This window comes from Bombina bombina, chromosome 4, assembly GCF_027579735.1.
Source record: "Bombina bombina isolate aBomBom1 chromosome 4, aBomBom1.pri, whole genome shotgun sequence".
Classification (NCBI taxonomy): domain Eukaryota; kingdom Metazoa; phylum Chordata; class Amphibia; order Anura; family Bombinatoridae; genus Bombina; species Bombina bombina.
Window position 1 is genome coordinate 260,465,114 of NC_069502.1, and position 27,453 is coordinate 260,492,566.

The 27,453-nt window shown below is 37.7% G+C and overlaps 1 protein-coding gene across 1 annotated transcript in view; it reads left to right on the plus strand.

Moving 5' to 3' along the window:
- Nucleotides 1-27,453, plus strand: part of INPP5D (inositol polyphosphate-5-phosphatase D) — a 329,719-nt gene that overhangs the window by 98,940 nt on the left and 203,326 nt on the right. Inside the window, exons 5-6 of the mRNA XM_053709929.1 lie at nt 778-918; nt 18,268-18,355. Of these exons, the coding sequence (XP_053565904.1) occupies nt 778-918; nt 18,268-18,355 (229 nt within the window). The remainder of the gene's footprint in view (nt 1-777; nt 919-18,267; nt 18,356-27,453) is intronic.

Sequence of the window (27,453 nt, forward strand, 5' to 3'; positions counted from 1 at the left end):
ACTCGATTCAACTTGTTCCCAGTAGTGCATTGTTGCTCCTTCAACAAGGGATACAAAGAGAACGAAGCACATTTGATAATAGATGTCAATTGGGCATTTGTTTAAAGGAGTAGTGTAGTCAAAATGAAACTTTCATAATTCAGATAGAGCATGCAATTTTAAGCAACTTTCTAATTTACTCCAATTATCAAAGTGTATTTGTTCTCTTGGTATCTTTATTTGAAAAAGCAAGAATGTAAGCATAGGAGCCAGTCCATTTTTGGTTCAGCACCTGGGTAGCGCTTTCTGATTGGTGTCTAAATGTAGCCTCCAATCAGCAAGTGCTACCCAGGTGCTAAACCAAAAATGGGCCGGCTCCTAAGCTTACATTCAAATAAATATACCAAGAGAACGAAGAGAAATTAACAATAGGCATAAATTAGAAAGTTGCTTAAAATTGCATGCTCTATCTGACTCATGAGTGTAATTTTGACTAGACTCCTTTTAAAATTGAATGCTCTGTCTGAATTATTTTTGGGTTTGAAAAACAAAACAAAATGTAAAGATTTGTATTCTTTAAAAAAATATATACTTATAGATAAATAACAATAAACATAAACGTTTTACCTTTTCAACCAATGCCCTGCTATCATGATCATTTGATACAAGTTGGATTTGTATTATAATTACAAATTATAATTAAAATGTATTTTACTACGTTTAATAATATCTAATTCAGTTGCATTTCTCTATTAATATTCATTTTTCTCTTAAATTGTCTTATTTCTATCCATGCAGCGTTAACGAGGAACATTTGCAGGCCATACATGAATATTTGCGGATTCATATCAGCAGCGATTGCGAGATGTTGCGTAATGGATCCCAAAGTCTCCCGCACCTCAAGAAGCTTCTGATGACTCTCTGCACTGGGCTGTATAGGTAATAAGGAGCAGGAATATTGGGTATTTTTAAAGGAAAATGTATAATTACACATTACTGCAGTACGGTTTTCTTCCCAAAATATTTTACCAAACATATTGTAAATCAGTTTAAAATAGAGTTTCAAATATGTATTTTTAAAGGGACCTAAAACTCTTTTTTTTTTCTTTCATGATTAAGATAGACCATAACATTTTAAACAACTTTCTAATTTACTTCTATTATCATATTTTCTTTGTTTTTTTTGTTATCCTTTGTTGAAAAGCAGGGCGGTAAGCTCATGAGTGTGCACATGTCTGCAGCACTATATAGCAGCAGTTTTGCAACAATGTTATACATTAGCAGGAGCACTAGACATGTAGTGCTCTAGACATGTGCACGCTACCTACCTAGGTATCTCTTCAACAAAGAATAACATGAGAATTAAATAAATTTGATAATAGAAGTAAATTGGAAACTTTTTAAAAATTGTATTCTCTCTTCTGAATCATGAAAGAAAAATGTTGGGTTTAATGTCCTGTTAAGTAGACGCGTGAGGAATTTGGTGTACAGACAGGATTTATCACTGAGAAAGTCCAAGATGATTTAAAGGGACATGAAAGTGAAAAATGATTTTAAGACACAGTTAAATTCACATACAGGGGCCGAATTATCAAGGGCAGAATGGCCCTGAATACCCCTGTTTCCGTGCTAGCAGCTGATTGGCCACAAATCTGCAGGGGGCGGCATTGCACAAGCAGTTCACTAGAACTGCTTGTGCAATGTTAAATGCTGACAGCGTATCCATTATGGCATTCAGCGATGTCTGGCGGACATGATACGCTACAACATATCATGTCCACCAGACATTGATAAATCAGCCCCATAGTATCAAATTTACCTTGTTCTTTTGGTATCCTTTGTTGAAAAGCATATGTACACATGCTGAGGAGCCCCAATGCACTTCTGAGAGCTAGCTGCTGATTGGCAGACAAACACATTTGTCTCTTGTTATTGTCTCATCAGATGTGTTTAGCTAGCTCCCAGCAGTGTTAATTTTGATGGCAAATTTCAATTTAGTCTTAGTTTTAGTCTTTTGACTAAAATGCCATTTTAGTTTTAGTCGTATTTTAGTCATCTGAATTGTTTTAGTTTTAGTCTAGTTTTAGTCTAATTTTAGTCGACTGAATCTCCAGTAGATTTTAGTCAACTAAATCTCCAGTAGGGGTGTAGTTAAAGTGTAATGCATTATTTAAGCATTTCTCTAAAATTTGCAAACTGATGATATACTCTAGGAGTAAACATAACACCTGTTAATATTTATGGTATTACGGTTTAAACATGCAATACAGACACAGATTTAGCAGTTGTGATATGTAACATCTTTATTAAACTTAAAATTAAATAAAAGCAAGTTTCATAAACAAACAGAAGTGCAACTTTAAAATATAAAAAAACTAAACTGTAAACTGTATTGGCTGTATTGCACATATTACCTAATATAAAAACTCTAACAGTTCTCTGTTAATAATTAAAACCAGTATCAAGTAACTCAACACAACAAAAAGTTTCTGCAGCTAGCACAGGCACAGCATAACTTAAACCCATATTCGTGGGTTATGCTTATTTCTATAGGAAGAATCAATTGTTTGTTCACAGATTCGAAACATTTTCAGCAACGATATTAGCACTGCTCTAGAACTTCCAAACTCATTATATACTCCTGGAGTAAAGGTTTATTAACCTGTTTTTATTTATGGTATTAAGGTTTGAACATGCAATACAGATTTAACAGATTTAACTGTTGTGGTTTATAACGTCTTTATTTATCTTAAAATGTAATAAAATTAAGTTTTGTAAATTTTACAAAAGAGCAGTAATTGGATATGGATTGATTAAAACACCTTGCATAAAATGTGATTTGATTTAGTTTTAGTCATAGTCTTTTGACTAAAATGTCATTTTAGTTTTAGTCGTATTTTAGTCATCAGAATCTCTTTAGTTTTATAGTCATTTTAGTCTAGTTTTAGTCGACGAAATTAACACTGGCTCCCAGTATTGCATTGCTGATCTAGAGCTAATTTAACTATGTGTTTAATCCCTTTGCAAGGGTTAAACACATAGTTATGTGCACGCAATATTACAATAATAAAATGCTCAAAATCATTTGTGTATTTCTTTAGTTTTATGTCCTTTTAAGTTTGTCACCTTTGAGGTGGGGAACAGCTTTAGAGGCACACCACTGCTTCTAAGCTCAAGCTAGAGGGTAGCAGGTTCAGAAGCAATTTGCGTAAGTACAGCTTTTACAGCAGGGCTGTTTGATTAACAGAGTCGACATCCAACAGAAGCCTAGATTACAAGTGGTGCGCTAACATTAGTGCAGGTGCAATATTGCAATAATACGACCGCTCTAACTTGTACAAGTTGAAAGTAAATGAGTTAGCTCAAGCCCAATTAAATTTAAGGTGCGTCGGGCAAGCGTAAATGAAGACCTCGCATAAGACTAAGAGTTAAAAAAAAGTGTGTGCCAAACACAACATAAATACATTAAAATAAACAGTTACACTCATATAAAACATTATCTGATATAAAAAAGCAATTGTATTAGTATTTTTATGAATAATTTTTATAAGAGTTCAAAGGTATATGGTATATGACAAGGTGTTTGAATAAAAGGCCTATAATGGATTGGATACATATGTCTAAATATGTGTACGTGGGTATATTTATATGTGTATTTATGTATTCATTTATGTACAGGGAGTGCAGAATTATTAGGCAAATGAGTATTTTGACCACATCATCCTCTTTATGCATGTTGTCTTACTCCAAGCTGTATAGGCTCGAAAGCCTACTACCAATTAAGCATATTAGGTGATGTGCATCTCTGTAATGAGAAGGGGTGTGGTCTAATGACATCAACACCCTATATCAGGTGTGCATAATTATTAGGCAACTTCCTTTCCTTTGGCAAAATGGGTCAAAAGAAGGACTTGACAGGCTCAGAAAAGTCAAAAATAGTGAGATATCTTGCAGAGGGATGCAGCACTCTTAAAATTGCAAAGCTTCTGAAGCGTGATCATCGAACAATCAAGCGTTTCATTCAAAATAGTCAACAGGGTCGCAAGAAGCGTGTTGAAAAACCAAGGCGCAAAATAACTGCCCATGAACTGAGAAAAGTCAAGCGTGCAGCTGCCAAGATGCCACTTGCCACCAGTTTGGCCATATTTCAGAGCTGCAACATCACTGGAGTGCCCAAAAGCACAAGGTGTGCAATACTCAGAGACATGGCCAAGGTAAGAAAGGCTGAAAGACGACCACCACTGAACAAGACACACAAGCTGAAACGTCAAGACTGGGCCAAGAAATATCTCAAGACTGATTTTTCTAAGGTTTTATGGACTGATGAAATGAGAGTGAGTCTTGATGGGCCAGATGGATGGGCCCGTGGCTGGATTGGTAAAGGGCAGAGAGCTCCAGTCTGACTCAGACGCCAGCAAGGTGGAGGTGGAGTACTGGTTTGGGCTGGTATCATCAAAGATGAGCTTGTGGGGCCTTTTCGGGTTGAGGATGGAGTCAAGCTCAACTCCCAGTCCTACTGCCAGTTTCTGGAAGACACCTTCTTCAAGCAGTGGTACAGGAAGAAGTCTGCATCCTTCAAGAAAAACATGATTTTCATGCAGGACAATGCTCCATCACACGCGTCCAAGTACTCCACAGCGTGGCTGGCAAGAAAGGGTATAAAAGAAGAAAATCTAATGACATGGCCTCCTTGTTCACCTGATCTGAACCCCATTGAGAACCTGTGGTCCATCATCAAATGTGAGATTTACAAGGAGGGAAAACAGTACACCTCTCTGAACAGTGTCTGGGAGGCTGTGGTTGCTGCTGCACGCAATATTGATGGTGAACAGATCAAAACACTGACAGAATCCATGGATGGCAGGCTTTTGAGTGTCCTTGCAAAGAAAGGTAATATTGGTCACTGATTTGTTTTTGTTTTGTTTTTGAATGTCAGAAATGTAAATTTGTGAATGTTGAGATGTTATATTGGTTTCACTGGTAAAAATAAATAATTGAAATGGGTATATATTTGTTTTTTGTTAAGTTGCCTAATAATTATGCACAGTAATAGTCACCTGCACACACAGATATCCCCCTAAAATAGCTATAACTAAAAACAAACTAAAAACTAATTCCAAAACTATTCAGCTTTGATATTAATTAGTTTTTTGGGTTCATTGAGAACATGGTTGTTGTTCAATAATAAAATTAATCCTCAAAAATACAACTTGCCTAATAATTCTGCACTCCCTGTATATACTAGTTGATAAGCCTGCCCAGAGGGCAGTCTATGTGTTGTAAATACAACCCCCCAAGCTACAAAAAATAAAAAATAGAAATATAGAAAAAAATAAACAAAACTATCAAAAATAATAAAATTAAACCTAAACTAATACCCCTATAAAAATAAAAAATCCCCCCCAAAATAAAAACACCCCCTAATCTAATACTAAACTTCCAATAGCCCTTAAAAGGCTTTTTGTAGGGCATTGTCCTAAGTTTAACAGCTCTTTTACAATAAATATAAACCAAGTCCCCCCTAACAGTAAAACCCCCCACCCACCAAACCCCCCCCCCAAAAAAAAACTAACACTAATAAACCTAATCTACCCATTGCCCTGAAAAGGGCATTTGTATGGGCATTGCCCTTAAAAGGGCATTCAGCTCTTTTTCACTGCCCTTAAAAGGGCATTCAGCACTTCTGAGATTTACCCACAAAAACCCTAATCTAATAAACCCCCCCCCCCAAAAAATAAAAACCTTACACTAAAGCCCCGAATAGGTACTCACTGTTTCAGAAGTCAGGCGGAGAAGGTCTTCTTCCACGCGGTTCGATCATCTTCAACCACAGCGAAGGTGGCGTGGAGTGGAAGTCCGGCGGTCTTCCCAGATGTGGCGATCCTCGGCAGCGGTGGCGGTCCCCAACGGCAGCGGTCCTCGGCAGTGGCAGTCCTCGGCAACATGGAGGCTCCTCTTCATCCGATGTCTGTGGTATACTGAATATTGAATGCAAGGTACCGCAATCAATTTGGGGTACCTTGCATTCCTATTGACTGAATTTTTCAAAACAGCCAATAGGATTAGAGCTACTAAAATCCTATTGGCTGTTCAAATTAGCCAATAAGATTTCAGTAGCTCTCATTCTATTGGCTGCTGAATTTTTCAAAACAGCAGATAGAATGAGAGCTACTGAAATCCTATTGGCTGATTTTGAAAAAAAATTTCTTCTGTGTGCGGCGGACAATCGCATGAAGAGGAGCGCCACCACTGCCGCCGCCGAGGAGCGCCACTGCCGCCGATGACTGCCACCGAGGATCGCCACTTCTGGGAAGACCGATCCGGACCTCCACTCCGCGCCGCCTTCGCTTTGGATGAAGATGATGCACTCATCTGGAAGAAAACCTTCTCCGCCAGACTTCTGAAACAGTGAGTACCTTTTAAGGGCAGTGAAAAAGAGTTGAATGCCCTTTTTCAGGGGAATGGGTAGATTCGTTTTTTTTTATTTTGGGGAGTTTGGTGGGTGGGGGGTTTTACTGTTAGGGGGGACTTTGTTTATTTTTAATGTAAAAGAGCTGTTTAACGTAGGTCAATGCCCTATAGAAAGCCATTTTAAGGGCTATTGGTAGTTTAGCATTAAATTAGGGGGTGTTTTTATTTTGGGGGACCTTTAAATTTTCACAGGGATTAGGTTTAATTTTTTTATTTTGGATAATGTGTTTATTATTTTTTGTAATGTTAGCCTTTTTTATTTTCTGTAATTAGATTAATGTAATTTTTTTGTATTTTTTATTGTAATGTAGTTTATTTTTATTGTAATTAAGGGGTTAATTTAGGGAGTGTTAGGTTAGGGGGCTTAATCATTAGGGCCTAGATTTAGAGTTCGGCGGTAGCCGTCAAAACCAGCGTTAGAGGCTCCTAACGCTGGTTTTAGGCTACCGCCGGTATTTGGAGTCAGTGATTAAAGGGTCTAACGCTCACTTTACAGCCGCGACTTTTCCATACCGCAGATCCCCCTACGCCATTTGCGTATCCTATCTTTTCAATGGGATCTTCCTAACGCCAGTATTTAGAGTCGTTTCTGCAGTGAGCGTTAGAGCTCTAACGACAAAATTCCAGCCGCCTGAAAATAGCAGGAGTTAAGAGCTTTCTGGCTAACGCCGGTTTATAAAGCTCTTAACTACTGTACCCTAAAGTACACTAACACCCATAAACTACCTATGTACCCCTAAACCGAGCTCCCCCCACATCGCCGCCACTCGATTAAAAATTTTAACCCCTAATCTGCCGACCGCCACCTACGTTATACTTATGTACCCCTAATCTGCTGCCCCTAACCCCGCAGACCCCTATATTACATTTATTAACCCCTAATCTGTCCCCCACAACATCGCTGCCAGCTACTTACAATAATTAACCCCTAATCTTCCGACCGCAAAGCGCCGCCACCTACGTTATCCCTATGTACCCCTAATCTGCCCCCCTCAACGTCGCCGACACCTACCTACACTTATTAACTCCTAATCTGCCGAGCGGACCTGAGCGCTACTATAATAAAGTTATTAGCCCCTAATCCGCCTCACTAACCCTATCATAAATAGTATTAACCCCCTAATCTGCCCTCCCTAACATCGCCGACACCTAACTTCAATTATTAACCCCTAATCTTCCGATCGGAGCTCACCGCTATTCTAATAAATGTATTAACCCCTAAAGCTAAGTCTAACCCTAACACTAACACCCCCCTAACTTAAATATAATTTACATCTAACGAAATAAATTAACTCTTATTAAATAAATTAATCCTATTTAAAGCTAAATACTTACCTGTAAAATAAACCCTAATATAGCTACAATATAAATTATAATTATATTATAGCTATTTTAGGATTAATATTTATTTTACAGGCAACTTGGTATTTATTTTAACTAGGTACAATAGCTATTAAATAGTTAAGAACTATTTAATAGTTACCTAGTTAAAATAATAACAAATTTACCTGTAAAATAAATCCTAACCTAAGATATAATTAAACCTAACACTACCCTATCAATAAAATAATTAAATAAACTACCTACAATTACCTACAATTAACCTAACACTACACTATCAATAAATTAATTAAACACAATTCCTACAAATAAATACAATTAAATAAACTAGCTAAAGTACAAAAAATAAAAAAGAACTAAGTTACAGAAAATAAAAAAATATTTACAAACATAAGAAAAATATTACAACAATTTTAAACTAATTACACCTACTCTAAGCCCCCTAATAAAATAACAAAGCCCCCCAAAATAATAAATTCCCTACCCTATTCTAAATTAAAAAAGTTACAAGCTCTTTTACCTTACCAGCCCTGAACAGGGCCCTTTGCGGGGCATGCCCCAAGAAGTTCAGCTCTTTTGCCTGTAAAAAAAACATACAATACCCCCCCCCCAACATTACAACCCACCACCCACATACCCCTAATCTAACCCAAACCCCCCTTAAATAAACCTAACACTAATCCCCTGAAGATCTTCCTACCTTGTCTTCACCATCCAGGTATCACCGATCGGTCCTGGCTCCGATATCTTCATCCAACCCAAGCGGGGGCTAGACATCCACTGAAGAAGTCCAGAAGAGGGTCCAAAGTCTTCCTCCTATCCGGCAAGAAGAGGACATCCGGACCGGCAAACATCTTCTCCAAGCGGCATCTTCGATCTTCTTCCATCCGGAGCGAAGCAGCAGGATCCTGAAGACCCCCAGCGCGGAACATCCATCCGGACCGACGACTGAACGACGAATGACGGTTCCTTTAAATGACGTCATCCAAGATGGCGTCCCTCGAATTCCGATTGGCTGATAGGATTCTATCAGCCAATCGGAATTAAGGTAGGAATTTTCTGATTGGCTGATGGAATCAGCCAATCAGAATCAAGTTCAATCCGATTGGCTGATCCAATCAGCCAATCAGATTGAGCTCGCATTCTATTGGCTGATCGGAACAGTTAATTTATTTCGTTAGATTAAAATTATATTTAAGTTAGGGGGGTGTTAGTGTTAGGGTTAGACTTAGCTTTAGGGGTTAATACATTTATTAGAATAGCGGTGAGCTCCGATCGGAAGATTAGGGGTTAATAATTGAAGTTAGGTGTCGGCGATGTTAGGGAGGGCAGATTAGGGGTTAATACTATTTATGATAGGGTTAGTGAGGCGGATTAGGGGCTAATAACTTTATTATAGTAGCGCTCAGGTCCGCTCGGCAGATTAGGGGTTAATAAGTGTAGGCAGGTGTCGGCGACGTTGTGGGGGGCAGATTAGGGGTTAATAAATATAATATAGGGGTCGGCGATGTTAGGGCAGCAGATTAGGGGTACATAGGGATAACGTAGGTTGCGGCGGTTTACGGAGCGGCAGATTAGGGGTTAAAAGTGTAATGCAGGGGTCAGCGATAGCGGGGGGCGGCAGATTAGGGGTTAATAAGTGTAAGGCTAGGGGTGTTTAGACTCGGGGTACATGTTAGAGTGTTAGGTGTAGACGTAGGAAGTGTTTCCCCATAGGAAACAATGGGGCTGCGTTAGGAGCTGAACGCTGCTTTTTTGCAGGTGTTAGGTTTTTTTTCAGCTCAAACAGCCCCATTGTTTCCTATGGGAGAATCGTGCACGAGCACGTTTTTGATGCCGGCCGCGTCCGTAAGCAACTCTGGTATCGAGAGTTGCATTTGCGGTAAAAATGCTCTACGCTCCTTTTTTAGAGCCTAACGCAGCATTTGTTTGAACTCTCGATACCAGAGTTAAATTTATGGTGCGGCCAGCTGCAATATAAATTATAATTATATTATAGCTATTTTAGGATTAATATTTATTTTACAGGCAACTTGGTATTTATTTTAACTAGGTACAATAGCTATTAAATAGTTAAGAACTATTTAATAGTTACCTAGTTAAAATAATTACAAATTTACCTGTAAAATAAATCCTAACCTAAGATATAATTAAACCTAACACTACCCTATCAATAAAATAATTAAATAAACTACCTACAATTACCTACAATTAACCTAACACTACACTATCAATAAATTAATTAAACACAATTCCTACAAATAAATACAATTAAATAAATTAGCTAAAGTACAAAAAATAAAAAAGAACTAAGTTACAGAAAATAAAAAAATATTTACAAACATAAGAAAAATATTACAACAATTTTAAACTAATTACACCTACTCTAAGCCCCCTAATAAAATAACAAAGCCCCCCAAAATAAAAAATTCCCTACCCTATTCTAAATTAAAAAAGTTACAAGCTCTTTTACCTTACCAGCCCTGAACAGGGCCCTTTGCGGGGCATGCCCCAAGAAGTTCAGCTCTTTTGCCTGTAAAAAAAAACATACAATACCCCCCCCCCAACATTACAACCCACCACCCACATACCCCTAATCTAACCCAAACCCCCCTTAAATAAACCTAACACTAATCCCCTGAAGATCTTCCTACCTTGTCTTCACCATCCAGGTATCACCGATCGGTCCTGGCTCCGATATCTTCATCCAACCCAAGCGGGGGCTAGACATCCACTGAAGAAGTCCAGAAGAGGGTCCAAAGTCTTCCTCCTATCCGGCAAGAAGAGGACATCCGGACCGGCAAACATCTTCTCCAAGCGGCATCTTCGATCTTCTTCCATCCGGAGCGAAGCGGCAGGATCCTGAAGACCCCCAGCGCGGAACATCCATCCGGACCGACAACTGAACGACGAATGACGGTTCCTTTAAGGGACGTCATCCAAGATGGCGTCCCTCGAATTCCGATTGGCTGATAGGATTCTATCAGCCAATCGGAATTAAGGTAGGAATTTTCTGATTGGCTGATGGAATCAGCCAATCAGAATCAAGTTCAATCCGATTGGCTGATCCAATCAGCCAATCAGATTGAGCTCGCATTCTATTGGCTGTTCCGATCAGCCAATAGAATGCGAGCTCAATCTGATTGGCTGATTGGATCAGCCAATCGGATTGAACTTGATTCTGATTGGCTGATTCCATCAGCCAATCAGAAAATTCCTACCTTAATTCCGATTGGCTGATAGAATCCTATCAGCCAATCGGAATTCGAGGGACGCCATCTTGGATGACGTCCCTTAAAGGAACCGTCATTCGTCGTTCAGTCGTCGGTCCGGATGGATGTTCCGCGCTGGGGGTCTTCAGGATCCTGCCGCTTCGCTCCGGATGGAAGAAGATCGAAGATGCCGCTTGGAGAAGATGTTTGCCAGTCCGGATGTCCTCTTCTTGCCGGATAGGAGGAAGACTTTGGACCCTCTTCTGGACTTCTTCAGTGGATGTCTAGCCCCCGCTTGGGTTGGATGAAGATATCGGAGCCAGGACCGATCGGTGATACCTGGATGGTGAAGACAAGGTAGGAAGATCTTCAGGGGATTAGTGTTAGGTTTATTTAAGGGGGGTTTGGGTTAGATTAGGGGTATGTGGGTGGTGGGTTGTAATGTTGGGGGGGGGGGGGTATTGTATGTTTTTTTTTACAGGCAAAAGAGCTGAACTTCTTGGGGCATGCCCCGCAAAGGGCCCTGTTCAGGGCTGGTAAGGTAAAAGAGCTTGTAACTTTTTAAATTTAGAATAGGGTAGGGAATTTTTTATTTTGGGGGGCTTTGTTATTTTATTAGGGGGCTTAGAGTAGGTGTAATTAGTTTAAAATTGTTGTAATATTTTTCTTATGTTTGTAAATATTTTTTTATTTTCTGTAACTTAGTTCTTTTTTATTTTTTGTACTTTAGCTAGTTTATTTAATTGTATTTATTTGTAGGAATTGTGTTTAATTAATTTATTGATAGTGTAGTGTTAGGTTAATTGTAGGTAATTGTAGGTAGTTTATTTAATTATTTTATTGATAGGGTAGTGTTAGGTTTAATTATATCTTAGGTTAGGATTTATTTTACAGGTAAATTTGTAATTATTTTAACTAGGTAACTATTAAATAGTTCTTAACTATTTAATAGCTATTGTACCTAGTTAAAATAAATACAAAGTTGCCTGTAAAATAAATATTAATCCTAAAATAGCTATAATATAATTATAATTTATATTGTAGCTATATTAGGGTTTATTTAACAGGTAAGTATTTAGCTTTAAATAGGAATCATTTATTTAATAAGAGTTAATTTATTTCGTTAGATGTAAATTATATTTAAGTTAGGGGGGTGTTAGTGTTAGGGTTAGACTTAGCTTTAGGGGTTAATACATTTATTAGAATAGCGGTGAGCTCCGATCGGAAGATTAGGGGTTAATAATTGAAGTTAGGTGTCGGCGATGTTAGGGAGGGCAGATTAGGGGTTAATACTATTTATGATATGGTTAGTGAGGCGGATTAGGGGCTAATAACTTTATTATAGTAGCGCTCAGGTCCGCTCGGCAGATTAGGGGTTAATAAGTGTAGGTAGGTGTCGGCGACGTTGAGGGGGGCAGATTAGGGGTTAATAAATATAATATAGGGGTCGGCGGTGTTAGGGGCAGCAGATTAGGGGTACATAGGGATAACGTAGGTGGCGGCGCTTTGCGGTCGGAAGATTAGGGGTTAATTATTTTAAGTAGCTGGCGGCGATGTTGTGGGGGGCAGATTAGGGGTTAATAAATGTAATATAGGGGTCGGCGGGGTTAGGGGCAGCAGATTAGGGGTACATAAGTATAACGTAGGTGGCGGTCGGCAGATTAGGGGTTAAAATTTTTAATCGAGTGGCGGCGATGTGGGGGGAGCTCGGTTTAGGGGTACATAGGTAGTTTATGGGTGTTAGTGTACTTTAGGGTACAGTAGTTAAGAGCTTTATAAACCGGCGTTAGCCAGAAAGCTCTTAACTCCTGCTATTTTCAGGCGGCTGGAATCTTGTCGTTAGAGCTCTAACGCTCACTGCAGAAACGACTCTAAATACCGGCGTTAGAAAGATCCCATTGAAAAGATAGGCTACGCAAATGGCGTAGGGGGATCTGCGGTATGGAAAAGTCGCGGCTGCAAAGTGAGCGTTAGACCCTTTAATCACTGACTCCAAATACCAGCGGGCGGCCAAAACCAGCGTTAGGAGCCTCTAACGCTGGTTTTGACGGCTACCGCCGAACTCTAAATCTAGGCCTTAGTTTTTTGCGTTTTGGGGGTGTAGAAGTTAATAGGCAAATTAGGTTTAATTCGTTGTGGGGGTTGGCGGTTTAGGAGTTAATAGATGTGTTAGGTAGTTTGCGATGTTGGGGTTTGCGGCTTTAGGGGTTATAATTTTATTAGGTAGTTGGTTTTTTTCTTACTTCATGCGGGTGGTTAGTTTATTTTTTTCTTAATACTTTGTATGGGTGGTTAGTTGTTTTTTTTTAAATACATACTGCGGGCGGTTAGGTGTTTTTTTCATACTTATTGCAGGCATTTTTTTTTTGTAATGCTCCGTTTGCCTTCCCTGCTTACACTGCTGCTTACGCTGCATCACGGTGGATTCCGAAAATGGAAGGGTGGTGAAAGAATCCCCCTCGCGCTGCCAACATTCCTTTGAGGATGCATGCGCAACTGCCGACGGCATCGGACATTACAAACGCAATTATAGCATAGATATGCGGTGTTCCGCAACACTTAAAACTAAAAGAAAAAAAAGTTTGCTCCCCATATTTTTACTGAGGCTAGGCTTCTGTGCGGAGCAGTCCTGAGCTGTGAGGGAGAACGTGAGGTCAGGACTCTTTGTACTAACTGTGCACTGCAGATGCAGCAGATGCATAATCTTCATTCCGCACCTCAGCAATAGACTGCAATTGCAGGCCCCTCCAAAGCGCGTTGCAGGTGCCCACTCACTCGGTCCAAATGGCGGGACTGCCATCACTTCAGTGAGCAGGGGCCTGAAAGGAACTAGCTCAACTAAGCCCCCACACTGTTCCTTTGTGATTGTCTCCTACAGCCAGATTGTTATGCTGACTGGTGGGTGGGGCTAAGTTAACCATCCGGCCCACCAATAATTTGCCTTGTGTGTCCAATGGCCAGTCTGGAACTGTATAAACTTATCTTTGTTAAATTCCTTTGCATGTCTTTTTTATAACATCTTTGAGCCTTTATAACTTTTTAATGCAATTAACAGTACTAATATGAGTGTAACTGCACTGTTAAACATATTTTGTATGTGTTTCTTGCAACTTTTTTGTCTCACGTAATAGTTAACCAGATCTCTGAAGTTGCGTGTAAAAATCAGAAAAAAACAATAATAGTTTTCGTTAAATCAGCCAATCAGATTTTTCCTACCTTAATTCCGATTGGCTGATAGAATCCTATCAGCCAATCGGAATTGAAGGGACGCCATCTTGGATGACGTCACTTAAAGGTACCGTCATTCGTTATTAGTCGTCGGGAAGAAGAGGATGGCTCCGCGTCGGCTCGTCTGAAGATGGCTCCGCTCCGGATGGATGAAGATTGAAGACGCCGCTTGGATGAAGACTTCAATCGGATGGAAGACCTCTTCAGCGCCCCTTGGATGATGACTTCAATCAGATGGAAGACTTCTTCAGCGCCCCTTGGATGATGACATCTGCCGCTCCTGATCTCTTCTTCAGTTCCATCGGTGGGTCGGCTGGCTGAAGACGGCTAAAGGTAGGATGATCTTCAGGGGGGTAGTGTTAGGTTTATTTAAGGGGGGTTTGGGTTAGATATAGGAAAAAGAGAAGATGCAGGCACTACTGTGGATAGCTTAAAAACAATGAGTCTTTATTTGAAAAGCCATTAAAAAATTAAACAGCTACAACCGCTGTAAAGACATGAGTAAAGGTACAAAAATCGACAGAGGCAAGGCAGGGTAGAAAAATAGACATAGAAAATTGTCTGGGTTTGGGTTAGAGTAGGGGTATGTGGGTGGTGGGTTTTAATGTTGGGGGGGTTGTATTTTTATTTTACAGGCAAAAGAGCTGTTTTCTTTGGGGCATGCCTCGCAAAAGGCCCTTTTAAGGGCTGGTAAGGTAAGGGATTTTTTTTATTTTGGGGGGCTTTGTTATTTTATTAGGGGGCTTAGATTAGGTGTAAGTAGCTTAAAATTGTTGTAATATTTTTTAAATGTTTGTAACTTATTTTTTTTATTTTCTATAACTTAGCTTTTTTTATTTTTTGTACTTTAGTTAGTTTATTTAATTGAATTTAATTGTAGTTATTTGTAGGTAATTTATTTAATTAATTTAAAGATAGTGTAGTGTTAGGTTTAATTGTAACTTAGGTTAGGATTTATTTTACAGGTAATTTTGTATTTCTTTTAGCTAGGTAGTTATTAAATAGTTAATAACTATTTAATAACTATTCTAACTAGCTAAAATAAATACAAAGTTACCTGTAAAATAAATATAAATCCTAAAATAGCTACAATGTAATTATTAATTACATTGTAGCTATCTTAGGGTTTATTTTACAGGTAAGTATTTAGTTTTAAATAGGATTAATTTAGTTAATAAGAGAAATATTATTTAGATTTATTTAATTAATATTTAAGTTAGGGGGGTGTTAGGGTTAGTGTTAGACTTAGGTTTAGGGGTTGATAATTTTATTACAGTGGCGGCGGTGTAGGGGGGGCAGGATAGGGGTTAATAAATTTATTATAGGTGGCGACGGTGTGGGGGGGGGCAGATAAGGGGTTAATAAGTTTAATATAGGTGGCGGCGGGGTCCGGGAGCAGCGGTTTAGGGGTTAAACAATTTATTTAGTTGCGGCGGTGTAGGGGGGGCAGGATAGGGGTTAATAACTTTATTATAAGTGGCAACGGTGTAGGGGGGCAGGATAGTGGTTAATAGGTATTATGTAGGTGGCGGCGGGGTCCGGGAGCAGCGGTTTAGGGGTTAATACATATATTATAGTTGCGGCGGGGACCGGGAGCGGCGGTTTAGGGGTTAACATATTTATTATAGTGGCGGTGGGCTCCGGGAGCGGCGGTTTAGGGGGTAATACATTTATTTAGTTGCGGCGGTGTAGGGGGGGACAGATTAGGGGTGTTTAGACTCGGGGTACATGTTAGGGTGTTAGGTGTAGACAGCTCCCATAGGAATCAATGGGATGTCTGGCAGCAGCGAACATGAACTTTCGCTATGGTCAGACTCCCATTGACTCCTATGGGATCCGCCGCCTCCAGGGCGGCGGTTTGAAAACCAGGTACGCTGGGCCGGAAAAGTGCTGAGCGTACCTGCTAGTTTTTTGATAACTAGCAAAAGTAGTCAGATTGTGCCGAACTTGTGTGCGGAACATCTGGAGTGACGTGTCGAACTGAGTCCGGTGGATAGAAGCTTACGTCACAAAATTCTACTTTTGCCGGGCAGCAGGGCTTGATAACTAAGGCGAATCAGCCTCGCCACAAATACGCTGCGGAATTCCAGCATATTTGAGGTTGACAGCTTGATAACTAGAGGCCATAGTGTAATATTTTTGACAATGATTTTAAAAATCGATTGATGTTTGAGTCAATATAATCTTAAGATAATAGCTCAAAGGGATAGTCCACCTAACATTAAACTGTCATGAATCAGATACAGCAGAAATTAATCCATTGATTGCAAATAAATACATATGATACCCTGATTACATGTTATATTTGCATATTATTCTTGCTCAGAATAATAATATATTTACACTATATACATATAGTGCTATAAATAAACACAGAGATATGAAAGACAACATTGTTTAAAACAAAATAAAATTTAGGGACATTTAAATATGTTTGGAAAAGATTTCTGACACAACATATATATATATATATATATATATATATATATATATATATATATATATATATATATATATATATATATACATGTATGTGCAAAGATTTATGTGCAAATTCTAGCATTAATAATCATTTCAAAAAAAGAAAAAACATGAGATAGTCATATCATGATTTTTAGAAATACAAATACACATTAATTTATGTGAAAATATCATATATCAGATTTTTTGTATAACAAATAAATAAAACAAAAAGATATTATTGATTGTTCAGATATAAATCTAGCTATTTCTTGGACATTAACAGAAGAAAAATAAAAGATTAGCTTTAGAGAAATGTGCTTGTTCATGGACAGTAATGATATGGTATAAATAAAGTTGGAAAAAACAGAATATCCGTGACATTGATGACTCTTATTTATAAACATTCCGATGCTCATCGCTCCATACTTGACACGCGTGTTTTTGACAGACTTTTGAAAATAAGGGCATCGTATGAGGATTTGTGGCAGCGATGTCTGGCGAGCGTATTGACTCCAGCGAATGCACAGAGATTGACGCTTTGATAAATCAGCCCCAATGTGTTCAGTGAATTTAAGATATAAAAAATAACACTTTGATTATTTAGACAGAACATGCAATACAAAATAAATAAATAAATAAATAAAACAAAAACTTTCCAATTTACTTCTATTATTAAACTGTACATAGTATATTTATATTCACACTATCTGAAACACCAGCTTCTATTGAGCTCTCCGCTCTGGTGAGATTATCTATGTCTGTACAGTAAGGTCTTACAAAGAACTTTAGAAAGCCAAATTGTAGCTTGTTTTGGATGTGATGGAGAGACACACACTTTACAATATAATGTTAAAAAAAATCCCCAAAGATTTTGTCTGATTTATTTCAGTGCCAGTGAGTTTTTGATCATCAGTCCCTAAGTAAGTATTTAGAAGTGGGAAATTAAGTGCAAGTGAGAAAAAGTAGAAGCTAATTTTTGGGGGATATTGAGCTATAAGTAGCATGAATAAACCCATGAGAAAACTGCAGAAAGAAAATTTGCATTTGGATTGATTAAAGATGATGTGGTGTCTTGGAAAGATTAATAGATTTAAGGGCTAGTTTGGAGCCAAAAGGTATTAAGCAGAATGGTCAAAAGTTAGTAGGTGCGGTAACATCAATAGAGTTTTTTTTAGGAAGGGTACATGCTTAAAAAAGATCAGAAACTTTACCTGTGTTGAGAGCTAAGTTTAAAGGATGAGCTAAGGTTTGAATCAAAGTAGCAGAAAGAGGAGTAAAAATGGGGGGGGGGGGCAAGGGGACAGGTAGTAACATAAGAGAAGCTACAGATTGTTTCAATTAGAGAGAACTCAAGAAATGGTGGTTGGTGATGAGGTTTGGTATGGAAATGAATTTGTTTTGGGTTCTAAAGTTGTCTACGTACAATACAATAATCCATATGACTTATCTCTGATAAAGTGCCAAACTGCTAATCAAGATTATAGCAGACTTAACAATTCTACAACTATCTGAGGCACTTTATAGAAAGCTGTGATAACAATGTTTTTTTTTCCTATTAACTGTATTCATTTAGTGAGCTGACTCGCACATTACCAACCCTAGAATCACTGCAGAACACGTTTGAACCACAGTTGTCTCCAGGACTCCGTCAGCGCACACATGTAAGTTCTATAAGTCTCTGTGGTCACAGAACAGCACACACCTATAGATATAAAGAGGAATGTGTCTAAATATTTACAGCCTGATGATATAAACCTCTCTGCTCCATTGAGATGATATAAAATGATCCTCCAGCACTGTAAGATCCCTAGTGAAATTATTAAAAGGCTCATTTTGCCAAGGAGCATTCCTTGCATTTTTGTATGTGAAGGAGAGACAAGCCTAGTGCATTATAACACTGCATGACATGAGAGTTCTGCTGCATTTACACTATGCTTTGCATTTTATATTACTTTAGACTTCAGATTCAGTTGTATTACATTTAAACTTTGCACTTTCTATTTTGTATTTTATTTTGTATACAGCAGTGCATTTAGGTTTGTGATTTTGCGTTCACAATTTTGTGTAAATTTAGGCTCATACTTTGTATATTTATGTGTATCTTTTACAAAGTACATTGCACTTTTGTATTTCTTCTATTTAAAATAACACTGAAAACTGACAGGTTCAGTTTCCCAGAGAGCTTCATTACTTTCTATGGGCCCAATAAGCAAAGATTCTCCAGTTTGAAGAGATATTATAGTGCAGACTTTACAGAGGCTGAACTCACTGAATTCTATAAGAAAAAGAGCAGAATCTGGAAGTCCCAGAGAGATGCCTTCCATAGAAAGTAATGAGGCTCTTTGTAATACAGAATTTCACAAGGGAGAGAGAAGTAAACAGGAGAACACCTGGAGCTAATATAAAGTCTCAGTTTGCAGCAAATACAAATTAAACTGAAATGTTGTTGCTGCAATTTAGCTTGTTTTTGCCTGTCAGTTAAATAAGTGTACTGTAAGTTTCAAGCAAACTTCACCTACATAGAGATGGCAATATAAATCAGTGAGACCAGCTTGTTTAAAATGTTTACAGCATTTCACATGAATTGTAAGAGAGCTTCGACATACCCTGTGAATTACCCTGTTCAGCCCAGGAAACTCCCTGTCCCTCCCATTTTCTGAAGTTGTTTTATTTTACAATAGAGCAAATACAAAGTGCAATTTAATTTGTAAAAGATACACAGAAATATACAAAATAATACTCCTAATTTGTTAAAGTAACACAGAAACTTTCAAAACATAATCAGAATTGTAAAATCACTTCTGAATCTAAATGTAAATTAAAATGTATTAAAATATAAAATAGAAAGTGCAAGGCTTAAATGTAATAATACTGAAAGGACACAATCTGAAGTGTAAAGTAATATAAAATACAAAGCACAAAGTGTAACAAAACTCTCATCATGCAGTATTATATATTGCCCCAGGGTTGTCTCTCCTTCACATACATTTCTCTCCAAGCAGGAGAATCTTTTACCATCAGGCCCTTAGAGAGAACTGGTATTTAATAACTTTTTTTAAACTTAAGTAAACTTTACATAATTATATTATTCTTCTTCCAGGTTTTCAGCAAATAAGTTCCTTATTCCTAAAAGAATACCAGAGATATCCATCTGTTCACAAAGTTTGCAAAATTAAAAAATTAAAACAATTACACAATGGGGCCTATTTATCATATGTCTGTCGGACCTGATCTGACACTGCAGATCAGGTCCGACAGACATTGCTAAATGCGGAGAGCAATACACTCTCTGTATTCAGCATTGCACCAGCAGCTCTTGTGAGCTGCTGGTGCAACGCCGCCCCTTGCAGAGTGTCAATCAACCCGATTGTACTCGATCTGGTTGATTTCCAGCAATTCCTGTCCGCCTCATCAGAGCAGGTGGACAGGGTTATAACTTGTGTTTCTGGAGAGTCTGAAGACTCGCCAGAAACACGGGCCTTCAAGCTTCGTTCGAAGCTTGATAGATAGGCCCCTATGTATCATCCTAATACAGTCTGGTTCTCATTGAATTACTATTAAAACACTTGGGCCTTGATCACAATCTATTAGTAGCCAAAAAGGCTGCTTTTCAATTTGGTGTGTTCACAATACTGTGTTTTAGCGGATTCTCACACTCGCAAACAGGTTTTCAAATCCCTGAAAAAAAGCACTATTTACCCTATGGAGCTGATCTCAGCAATCACAATATATTTTTGGCTCACTTTTTCACATATAGAATTAAGCACCTCAAGTCCTCGGAAGGGCTTTTCAGACACCATTTAGACTATTTCACAGTTTTTTTCTAAACAGTCTTTTAGTCCTTTCTCTGATATGGTCACTAAAGACATTCTAGAGTTTTAGTAACATACATGGTATCAATTCATTAAAGCTTAATTCATCCCTACTGGAGAGGCTGTATACAGTCAACAGGGTACACACATATGTATAGGGACATATACATACGTAGATGTGATGATTATGTGATATCATGTACAGCTAAGGGAATCCACATGAAAACTTACTTCAGGACACCAACATATGCAAATGGTGTGATTTTATATTTCATTTTTAATATTTGATTGTAAATCTTACTCACACTGTCATGATTGGCACTAACAGGTGTTATTAAAATCAAAGAAATATATTGCAAAAACCAAAAGGCACTAAAATTTGGGTTTCCCTAAATATCCTTATTTAAGTTATCTTACACTATATTAGTGTTAATTACATTAAATTAAGAGGGACTGGTGCTGTGTATAATAAATATTATCACAAAGAAAAACTAGAGGTGCAATTACCTCAATGCTCACTGTGTGGCACTAAGGAGTACAAGTTTAAACATAACTTTTATTGAAAAAATATATCAGTGAGATTAAAAATGGGAAATAAAAACATAGTGTAGCTACACCTGCTAAGACATTAATTTACGTAGTTCATATATATATATATATATATATATATATATATATATATATATATATATATATATATATATATATATATATATATATAATTATGGAAAAATATACATCATTGTATTTATCACATTTTATGATTGACTATGAATCTATATGGACAACTGTTATGTTATTCTAGTATTTATTGTTGTCAAGACCTGTTTGTGCCTTTGATAAAACTATACTAGCAAAACGCGTCAGGGGGGAGTGGGCAACATATGGGGTTCCTTTTTAATTGTAGCTATACCGATTTGAACTGATTTAACAAATATGTCTCAACTTGCTTTTCTTCCACCATAAATAAATAATATGGCAAATTGCATAGCTTGATCGCACATATGGATGTGACATCTATGGGGACAAATGAAGAGTCAAAACAAAGTATCGTACTAAAATAAAACAGGGCAACCAGTGACTAGATTTGAGTGTATGGGCACTGGCACTAAAAGAAAACTGGGTAGTTTTAACCATATACTTAAATGGAGAAACAACAATCCGTATATCAATGGTAGTGAACAAGCGTGAATACAAACGTCTATGCTGTGTTCTCGTAAGTGCCTTACTAGCATAACTTTTGCACGCAATAAATATTGAGATAAATGGTTTTGTCTATACACATTTGTATATTTAGATTATTAGACAATATCATTTATTTTGGGTTAGCCCTACTCTAATGTGATATTATTTAAAGGTGCCATACCATTCCCCTCACGCTTCCCTTTTCTTGTATGCATGTGTAGTGACACAACACAAAATAACATCAAGGGAAGAGCGTCTGTGTGTAACTATATCCAATTCTTTCCTGTGTTTATTTAAGTAGCAAACTATTTGTGCATATTTATAATTTGTTGCAATTCATACTGCTATATTGAATCGAGTTTGCCCAATGATAACAAACCATTTGGGCAATGTATTATACATAATACAGCAAATAACAACTTGCCATATTTTGCTGATATAACAATAAGATCACTAGCTAGTTTTTTACAGTGATTTTTTTCAGCGTACAAACAGGTTTTGACAACAAGAAATATTACAATAACATTATAACAGTTGTCTATATAGATACATAGTCAATCATAGAATGTGATATATATATATATATATATATATATATATATACAAAAGAGGAAAAAGGAAGGCTGAGTCTTTAAAGTAGATGAAATGAAGTTTTATTAGGAGCAGGCTTATCATCAGACACTTGGTAATCTCCTATCTATAATGTCTTAGCAGGTGTAGCTACACAATGTTTTCATTTCCTATTTTTAATCTCACGGATATTTTTTCAATAAAAGTTATGTTTTAACTTGTACTCCTTAGCTCCACACAGTGAACATTGAGGTAATTGCACCTCTTGGTTTGTTTTTTTTATTGAACTTACGTTTGTAATAATATTTGGTGGAGTGCTAGTAAGTGTATACTTCTGTCAGTGTCTTTACTGATCTGGTTGAGTTATTAAAATTATGTTTTTAAAGGAGATTGCTTAGACGCGGCTTTCTGAGTTAACTATTGCAATCCGTTTACACCAGCACCAATTGTAACCCATCTAAATGCATCTAGGATGCTATGGGCAGCCTGTGCACTGTTTTACTTTCGCCATATGGTCATTTTACAACTTTCACAAGGATATTTTAATTAAGATTTATTTCTAGTGTTCGCTAAAGGCCTGTTTATATTTTGGTATGACATGTACACAAAATGGCGACTGCAAGTTTCTATGCAAAACACTTCAAATATATTTATATATTTTTTTTTTTTAAAAAAACAGGATTTTCACTTTTTTTAAACTGCAATTCGTGACCCCACTGCCCTTGTGCTTTGTATCTTTCTAAAAGACCCTTAAACAAGATTGTGCATTTGTGAACAACTTTTTATAGGGGATGCTTGCTAATCTCGTAATCTGGAACGAGCATTCTTGACCGTGAGTTCAATATTGTATACACTGTTGTTAACAAACACTATAAATAAATCTTGTTTAAAATTATCCTTGTAAAAGTTGTAAAAGGACCATATAGTGATAGAAAAAGAGTGCACAGTCTGTCCATTCTAGCATCCTAAAATATGCATTTGATGGAAATAGATTTGCAATGGTTAACTCTAAAAGCCGCAACAAAGGGATCTCCTTTAAAAACATGACTTTAATGATGCCTGAACTTGTCATTGACAATCACAACAATGCTAGAGAAATACAATCCAATGTTGTTTTAAATATAATAAAACACCATTTGTAGAAGTTGTCGTCCTAAAGTGACTATGTCCATACTACCAAGATACGTATGACATTAATATGGATACTGAGTGTTGAGGATGTATTGTCATGATAATAGGTGAATGTCACACATGCAAAAAAGTATCTCCTTTGCTGAGTGAACAAAGGGTTTACATGAATACAGCATTCCTGTAACCTTAGGGGGTATGAATGAGTTATTGTATTATTATATGTATTGTATATCAGTTTCAAGACCTCCTAGTTTCTATTTTGAAAATATACACTTATAACACAAAAAGTCATTTTCTGGAGCTTTTCAGTTGAAAACACACTTGCAGCAGTGGGTTTTTACCATGATAAAATATAGCATTGTGATCACTTGAAAAACTCGGCTCCCAATTTGGCTGGTAAGCAAAAATAATTTTGGGGAGAAAATCGCCCATAGATTGTGATCGGCCCCTTGGTTCTATCAACTATCTTCCCAACATTAGTTATTCCTACATCTCTGATTTGAGCAATCTTCCCATTAGGAAGGAAGAAGAGGAGGAAGGGACATTATCCTACAGTTCTGTCTTTATTACTACTCTTATATCCTAAGCATGGAATATTGCAATGTTACAGTGAATGGCAATTGTCACTAGTTTTAATCCCTTAACGACCATGGACGTGCCAGGCACGTCCTACATAAAAAGGGTTGTTAACGACCAAGGACGTGCCTGGTACGTCCTCAGGGGTTTCAAGCGCTGGAAGCGATCGTGATTGCTGCCAGCCACTTTCAGGGTATTGCAGTGATGCCTCGATATTGAGGCATCCTTCAATACCCTCTGGTAAGCATTCGATGCAGACAGCTGCCAGTACCCAAGATGGCGGCTAATAGGTAAAGGGGGAGGGTTAGAGAGCTGTTTGGGGGGGTTAGGGAGGTTGGGGGCTAAGGAGGGATCCTACACTGCAGAATATATATATATATATATATATATATATATATATATATATATATAAAGTAGTGATGCACCGAAATGGAAATTCTGGACCGAAACCGAATCCGAAAATTCGGGATGCACTTGGCCGAAAACCGAAACTGATACCGAAAATGTATTTTTTTAAATTATTTTTTTTAAGTTTTTTTTTTTTGCATAATTAGAGCCAATAAAAAAGCCCACACTTTTATTGAAAGTAACACACTAAAATTGGACAAAAATATCTTAAAACACTAATATGCTACACAATAATTTTAACAAGAAAAAAAAATAAAACAGGCAAAAAATAATGCAATTTTCGGCCAAAATGTTTCTGCGACCTAAATTTTGGTGCATTCCTACTTAAAACAATTATAAATATCAATATACTGTATTATTCTTCATTTAGTTCTATGTAACAGAATCATATTTAACAGTTTGTTTGTTTTTTACCAATTATCCAAATAAAGTATAGTCCTAGAAAACTCATTTTATGCAGAACAGTAAGTCAAGTAATAAACTTAAACAGCAGCTCTAGGCTAGCATCAAATTTGAAACATGCTACACAATAATTTTACCGAAAATAACAGGCAAAATAACCGAAAACCGAAATAGCCAAAAATGCAATTTTCGGCCGAAACTTTCTGCGGCCGAAATTTCGGTGCATCCCTAATAAAAAGCCTTTTATTTTAGTACTGGCAGACTTTCTGCCAGTATTTAAGTTGGGGGTGACAATTGTGGGGGAGGGCAGAGAGCTGTTTAAGAGCTGTTGGAGAGGGGTCAGGGAGGGATCAGGGGGTGGGATGTGTCAGGTGGGAGGCTGATCTCTACATTAAAGCTAAGATTAACCCTACAAGCTACCTAATTAACCCCTTCACTGCTGGTCATAATACAAGTTTGGTGCACAGCGGCATTTAGCGGCTTTCTAATTACCAAAAAGCAATGCCAAAGCCATACATGTCTGCTATTTCTGAACAAAGGGTATCCCAGAGAAGCATTTACAACATTTGTGCCATAATTGCACAAGCTGTTTGTAAATAAATAATTTCAGTGAGAACCTAAAGTTTGTGAAAAAGTTAACGATTTTTATTTGATCGCATTTGGCGGTGAATTGGTGGCATGAAATATACCAAAATGGGCCTAGATCAATACTTTGGGTTGTCTACTATAAAAAATATATATACATGTCAACTGATATTCAGGGATTCCTGACAGATATCAGTGTTACAATGTAGCTATCGCTAATTTTGAAAAAAAAAATGGTTTGGAAATAGCAAAGTGCTACTTGTACTTATTGCCCTATAACTTGCAAAAAAAGCAAAGAACATGTAAAATTAGGTATTTCTTAACTCAGGACAAAATTTAGAAACTATTTAGCATGGGTATTTTTTGGTGGTTGTAGATGTGTAACAGATTTTGGGGGTCAAAGTTAGAAAAAGTGTGTTTCCTTCTTAATATGGGAGGAGTCCACAGCTGCATTCCGTACTTGTGAGAAATACTGAACCTGGCCACCAGGAGGAAAAAAAGACACCCCAGCCAAAGGCTTAAATACCTCCCCCACTTCCTCATAACCCCAGTCATTCTTTGCCTTTTGTCACAGGAGGTTGGAAGAGAAGTGGTAAAATATTTCGGAGAAGTCTCTTATGGAGGGTAATACTCTTCAAGATGGGACTGTAGTTTTAAGTAGTCCTGTCAGCCTCTCAGTGGAGAGGCAGTGGAGATGCAGGGAGAGTTTTTCCTGTGAAACCATCCCGACTCATATTAATAGCTCCATAAGCAATCAGCATTGACAAGGTTCAATACTACTATCTGTCAAACTTGAAGAACCGTGTTGCTGTTCCACAGCATAGATTCTGGTAAGATTGTTTCATTTTTTTATACATGTATGATAATGCAAGAAAACAGGGTCACAGTGTGACTCCTTTTATCTTCATAGAATCAAGGGTTAATATCTCCTGAGGGGGATTATTAAACAGTGTGGAATAATTTTATATGTTTATTTGATTTTACGCTGCTTTTATGTGTGGGATGTTATGGGCTCATAGGCTGTTATGAAATATACAGGTTTCACTTTAGCTGTGCAGCTTAAAAGCTTGGCGCACTTTTTCTAATAGCAGGGACGGTCCTGCATTGTGCACCATGTGATTCATTCCCTCTTTCCTGACCAGGTGTCTATCAGAGAGGAGTCATAAATCTCTGTACTGTCTGGGTCATAGGAGATGGTGAGTGCCCCAGCCATTGGGGAATAAAGGTGCTGTTTTTTTTTTTTAATTATAAAATAAGATGTTTTATTTCTATAGTTCTCCGGTTATTGCACTAGCAATGGAGGATTCTGTTACTTTAGAGGGTACTCCCTCTATTCCTAAAGAGTAATTCCTGTTTATATTGTGAGGAGGCCTTAGATCTGCCCTCTCAATTATGTTCCATATGCCTTGATAATGTGATAATATCAAACATGTTTGATACCACTGAGCCATCAATCTCTGAGGAGTTGTCATCCAGTGAGGTGCGTACCCTACAATCTTATCCCTCTACACATGCAATTTCCCGTAGCATTGCTGATCCTCCATCTGGAGGGGGCCTTTTGTTCACCAGACGTTACTGTGCAGTTCAGACGGTAGTGTCTGCAGCCTTTAATACTTTACCTCGCCCTACCAAGCGCAAGCGAAAGGTTACATATTGCACTCCTTCCCAGAGTACATCAGATAATTTATTGGATTTAACTGATAGGGTTATCCGAGGATGAAGTTCTTTCTGAGACTTCAGAGTATGAACATTCTGGGTCGGAGTCTGCTGCCTCTAAACCTCCGGCTGCGGAGGTACCAGACTTTAGTTTTAGGAATGTGCGCTTTCTTCTAAAGGAAGTTTTTGGCAAATTCAGAGGTTCCAGAGGCCAAATTGCCTGACGAACCTTTGATTCCTAAATTGTATAGAGTTTGAGGACAGGGTGGTACCTTATCCTTCCCTGCTCTTGTTAGATGGCAAACATTATTAAGAATGAATGGGACAGGATTGGATTCCTTTTTTCCCCTCTTCTCCCTTTAAGAAATTGTTCCCGGTCCTGGACTCTCAATGGAGTTGTGAGGTTCCATCCCTAAAAACGGGTGGCGCTATCT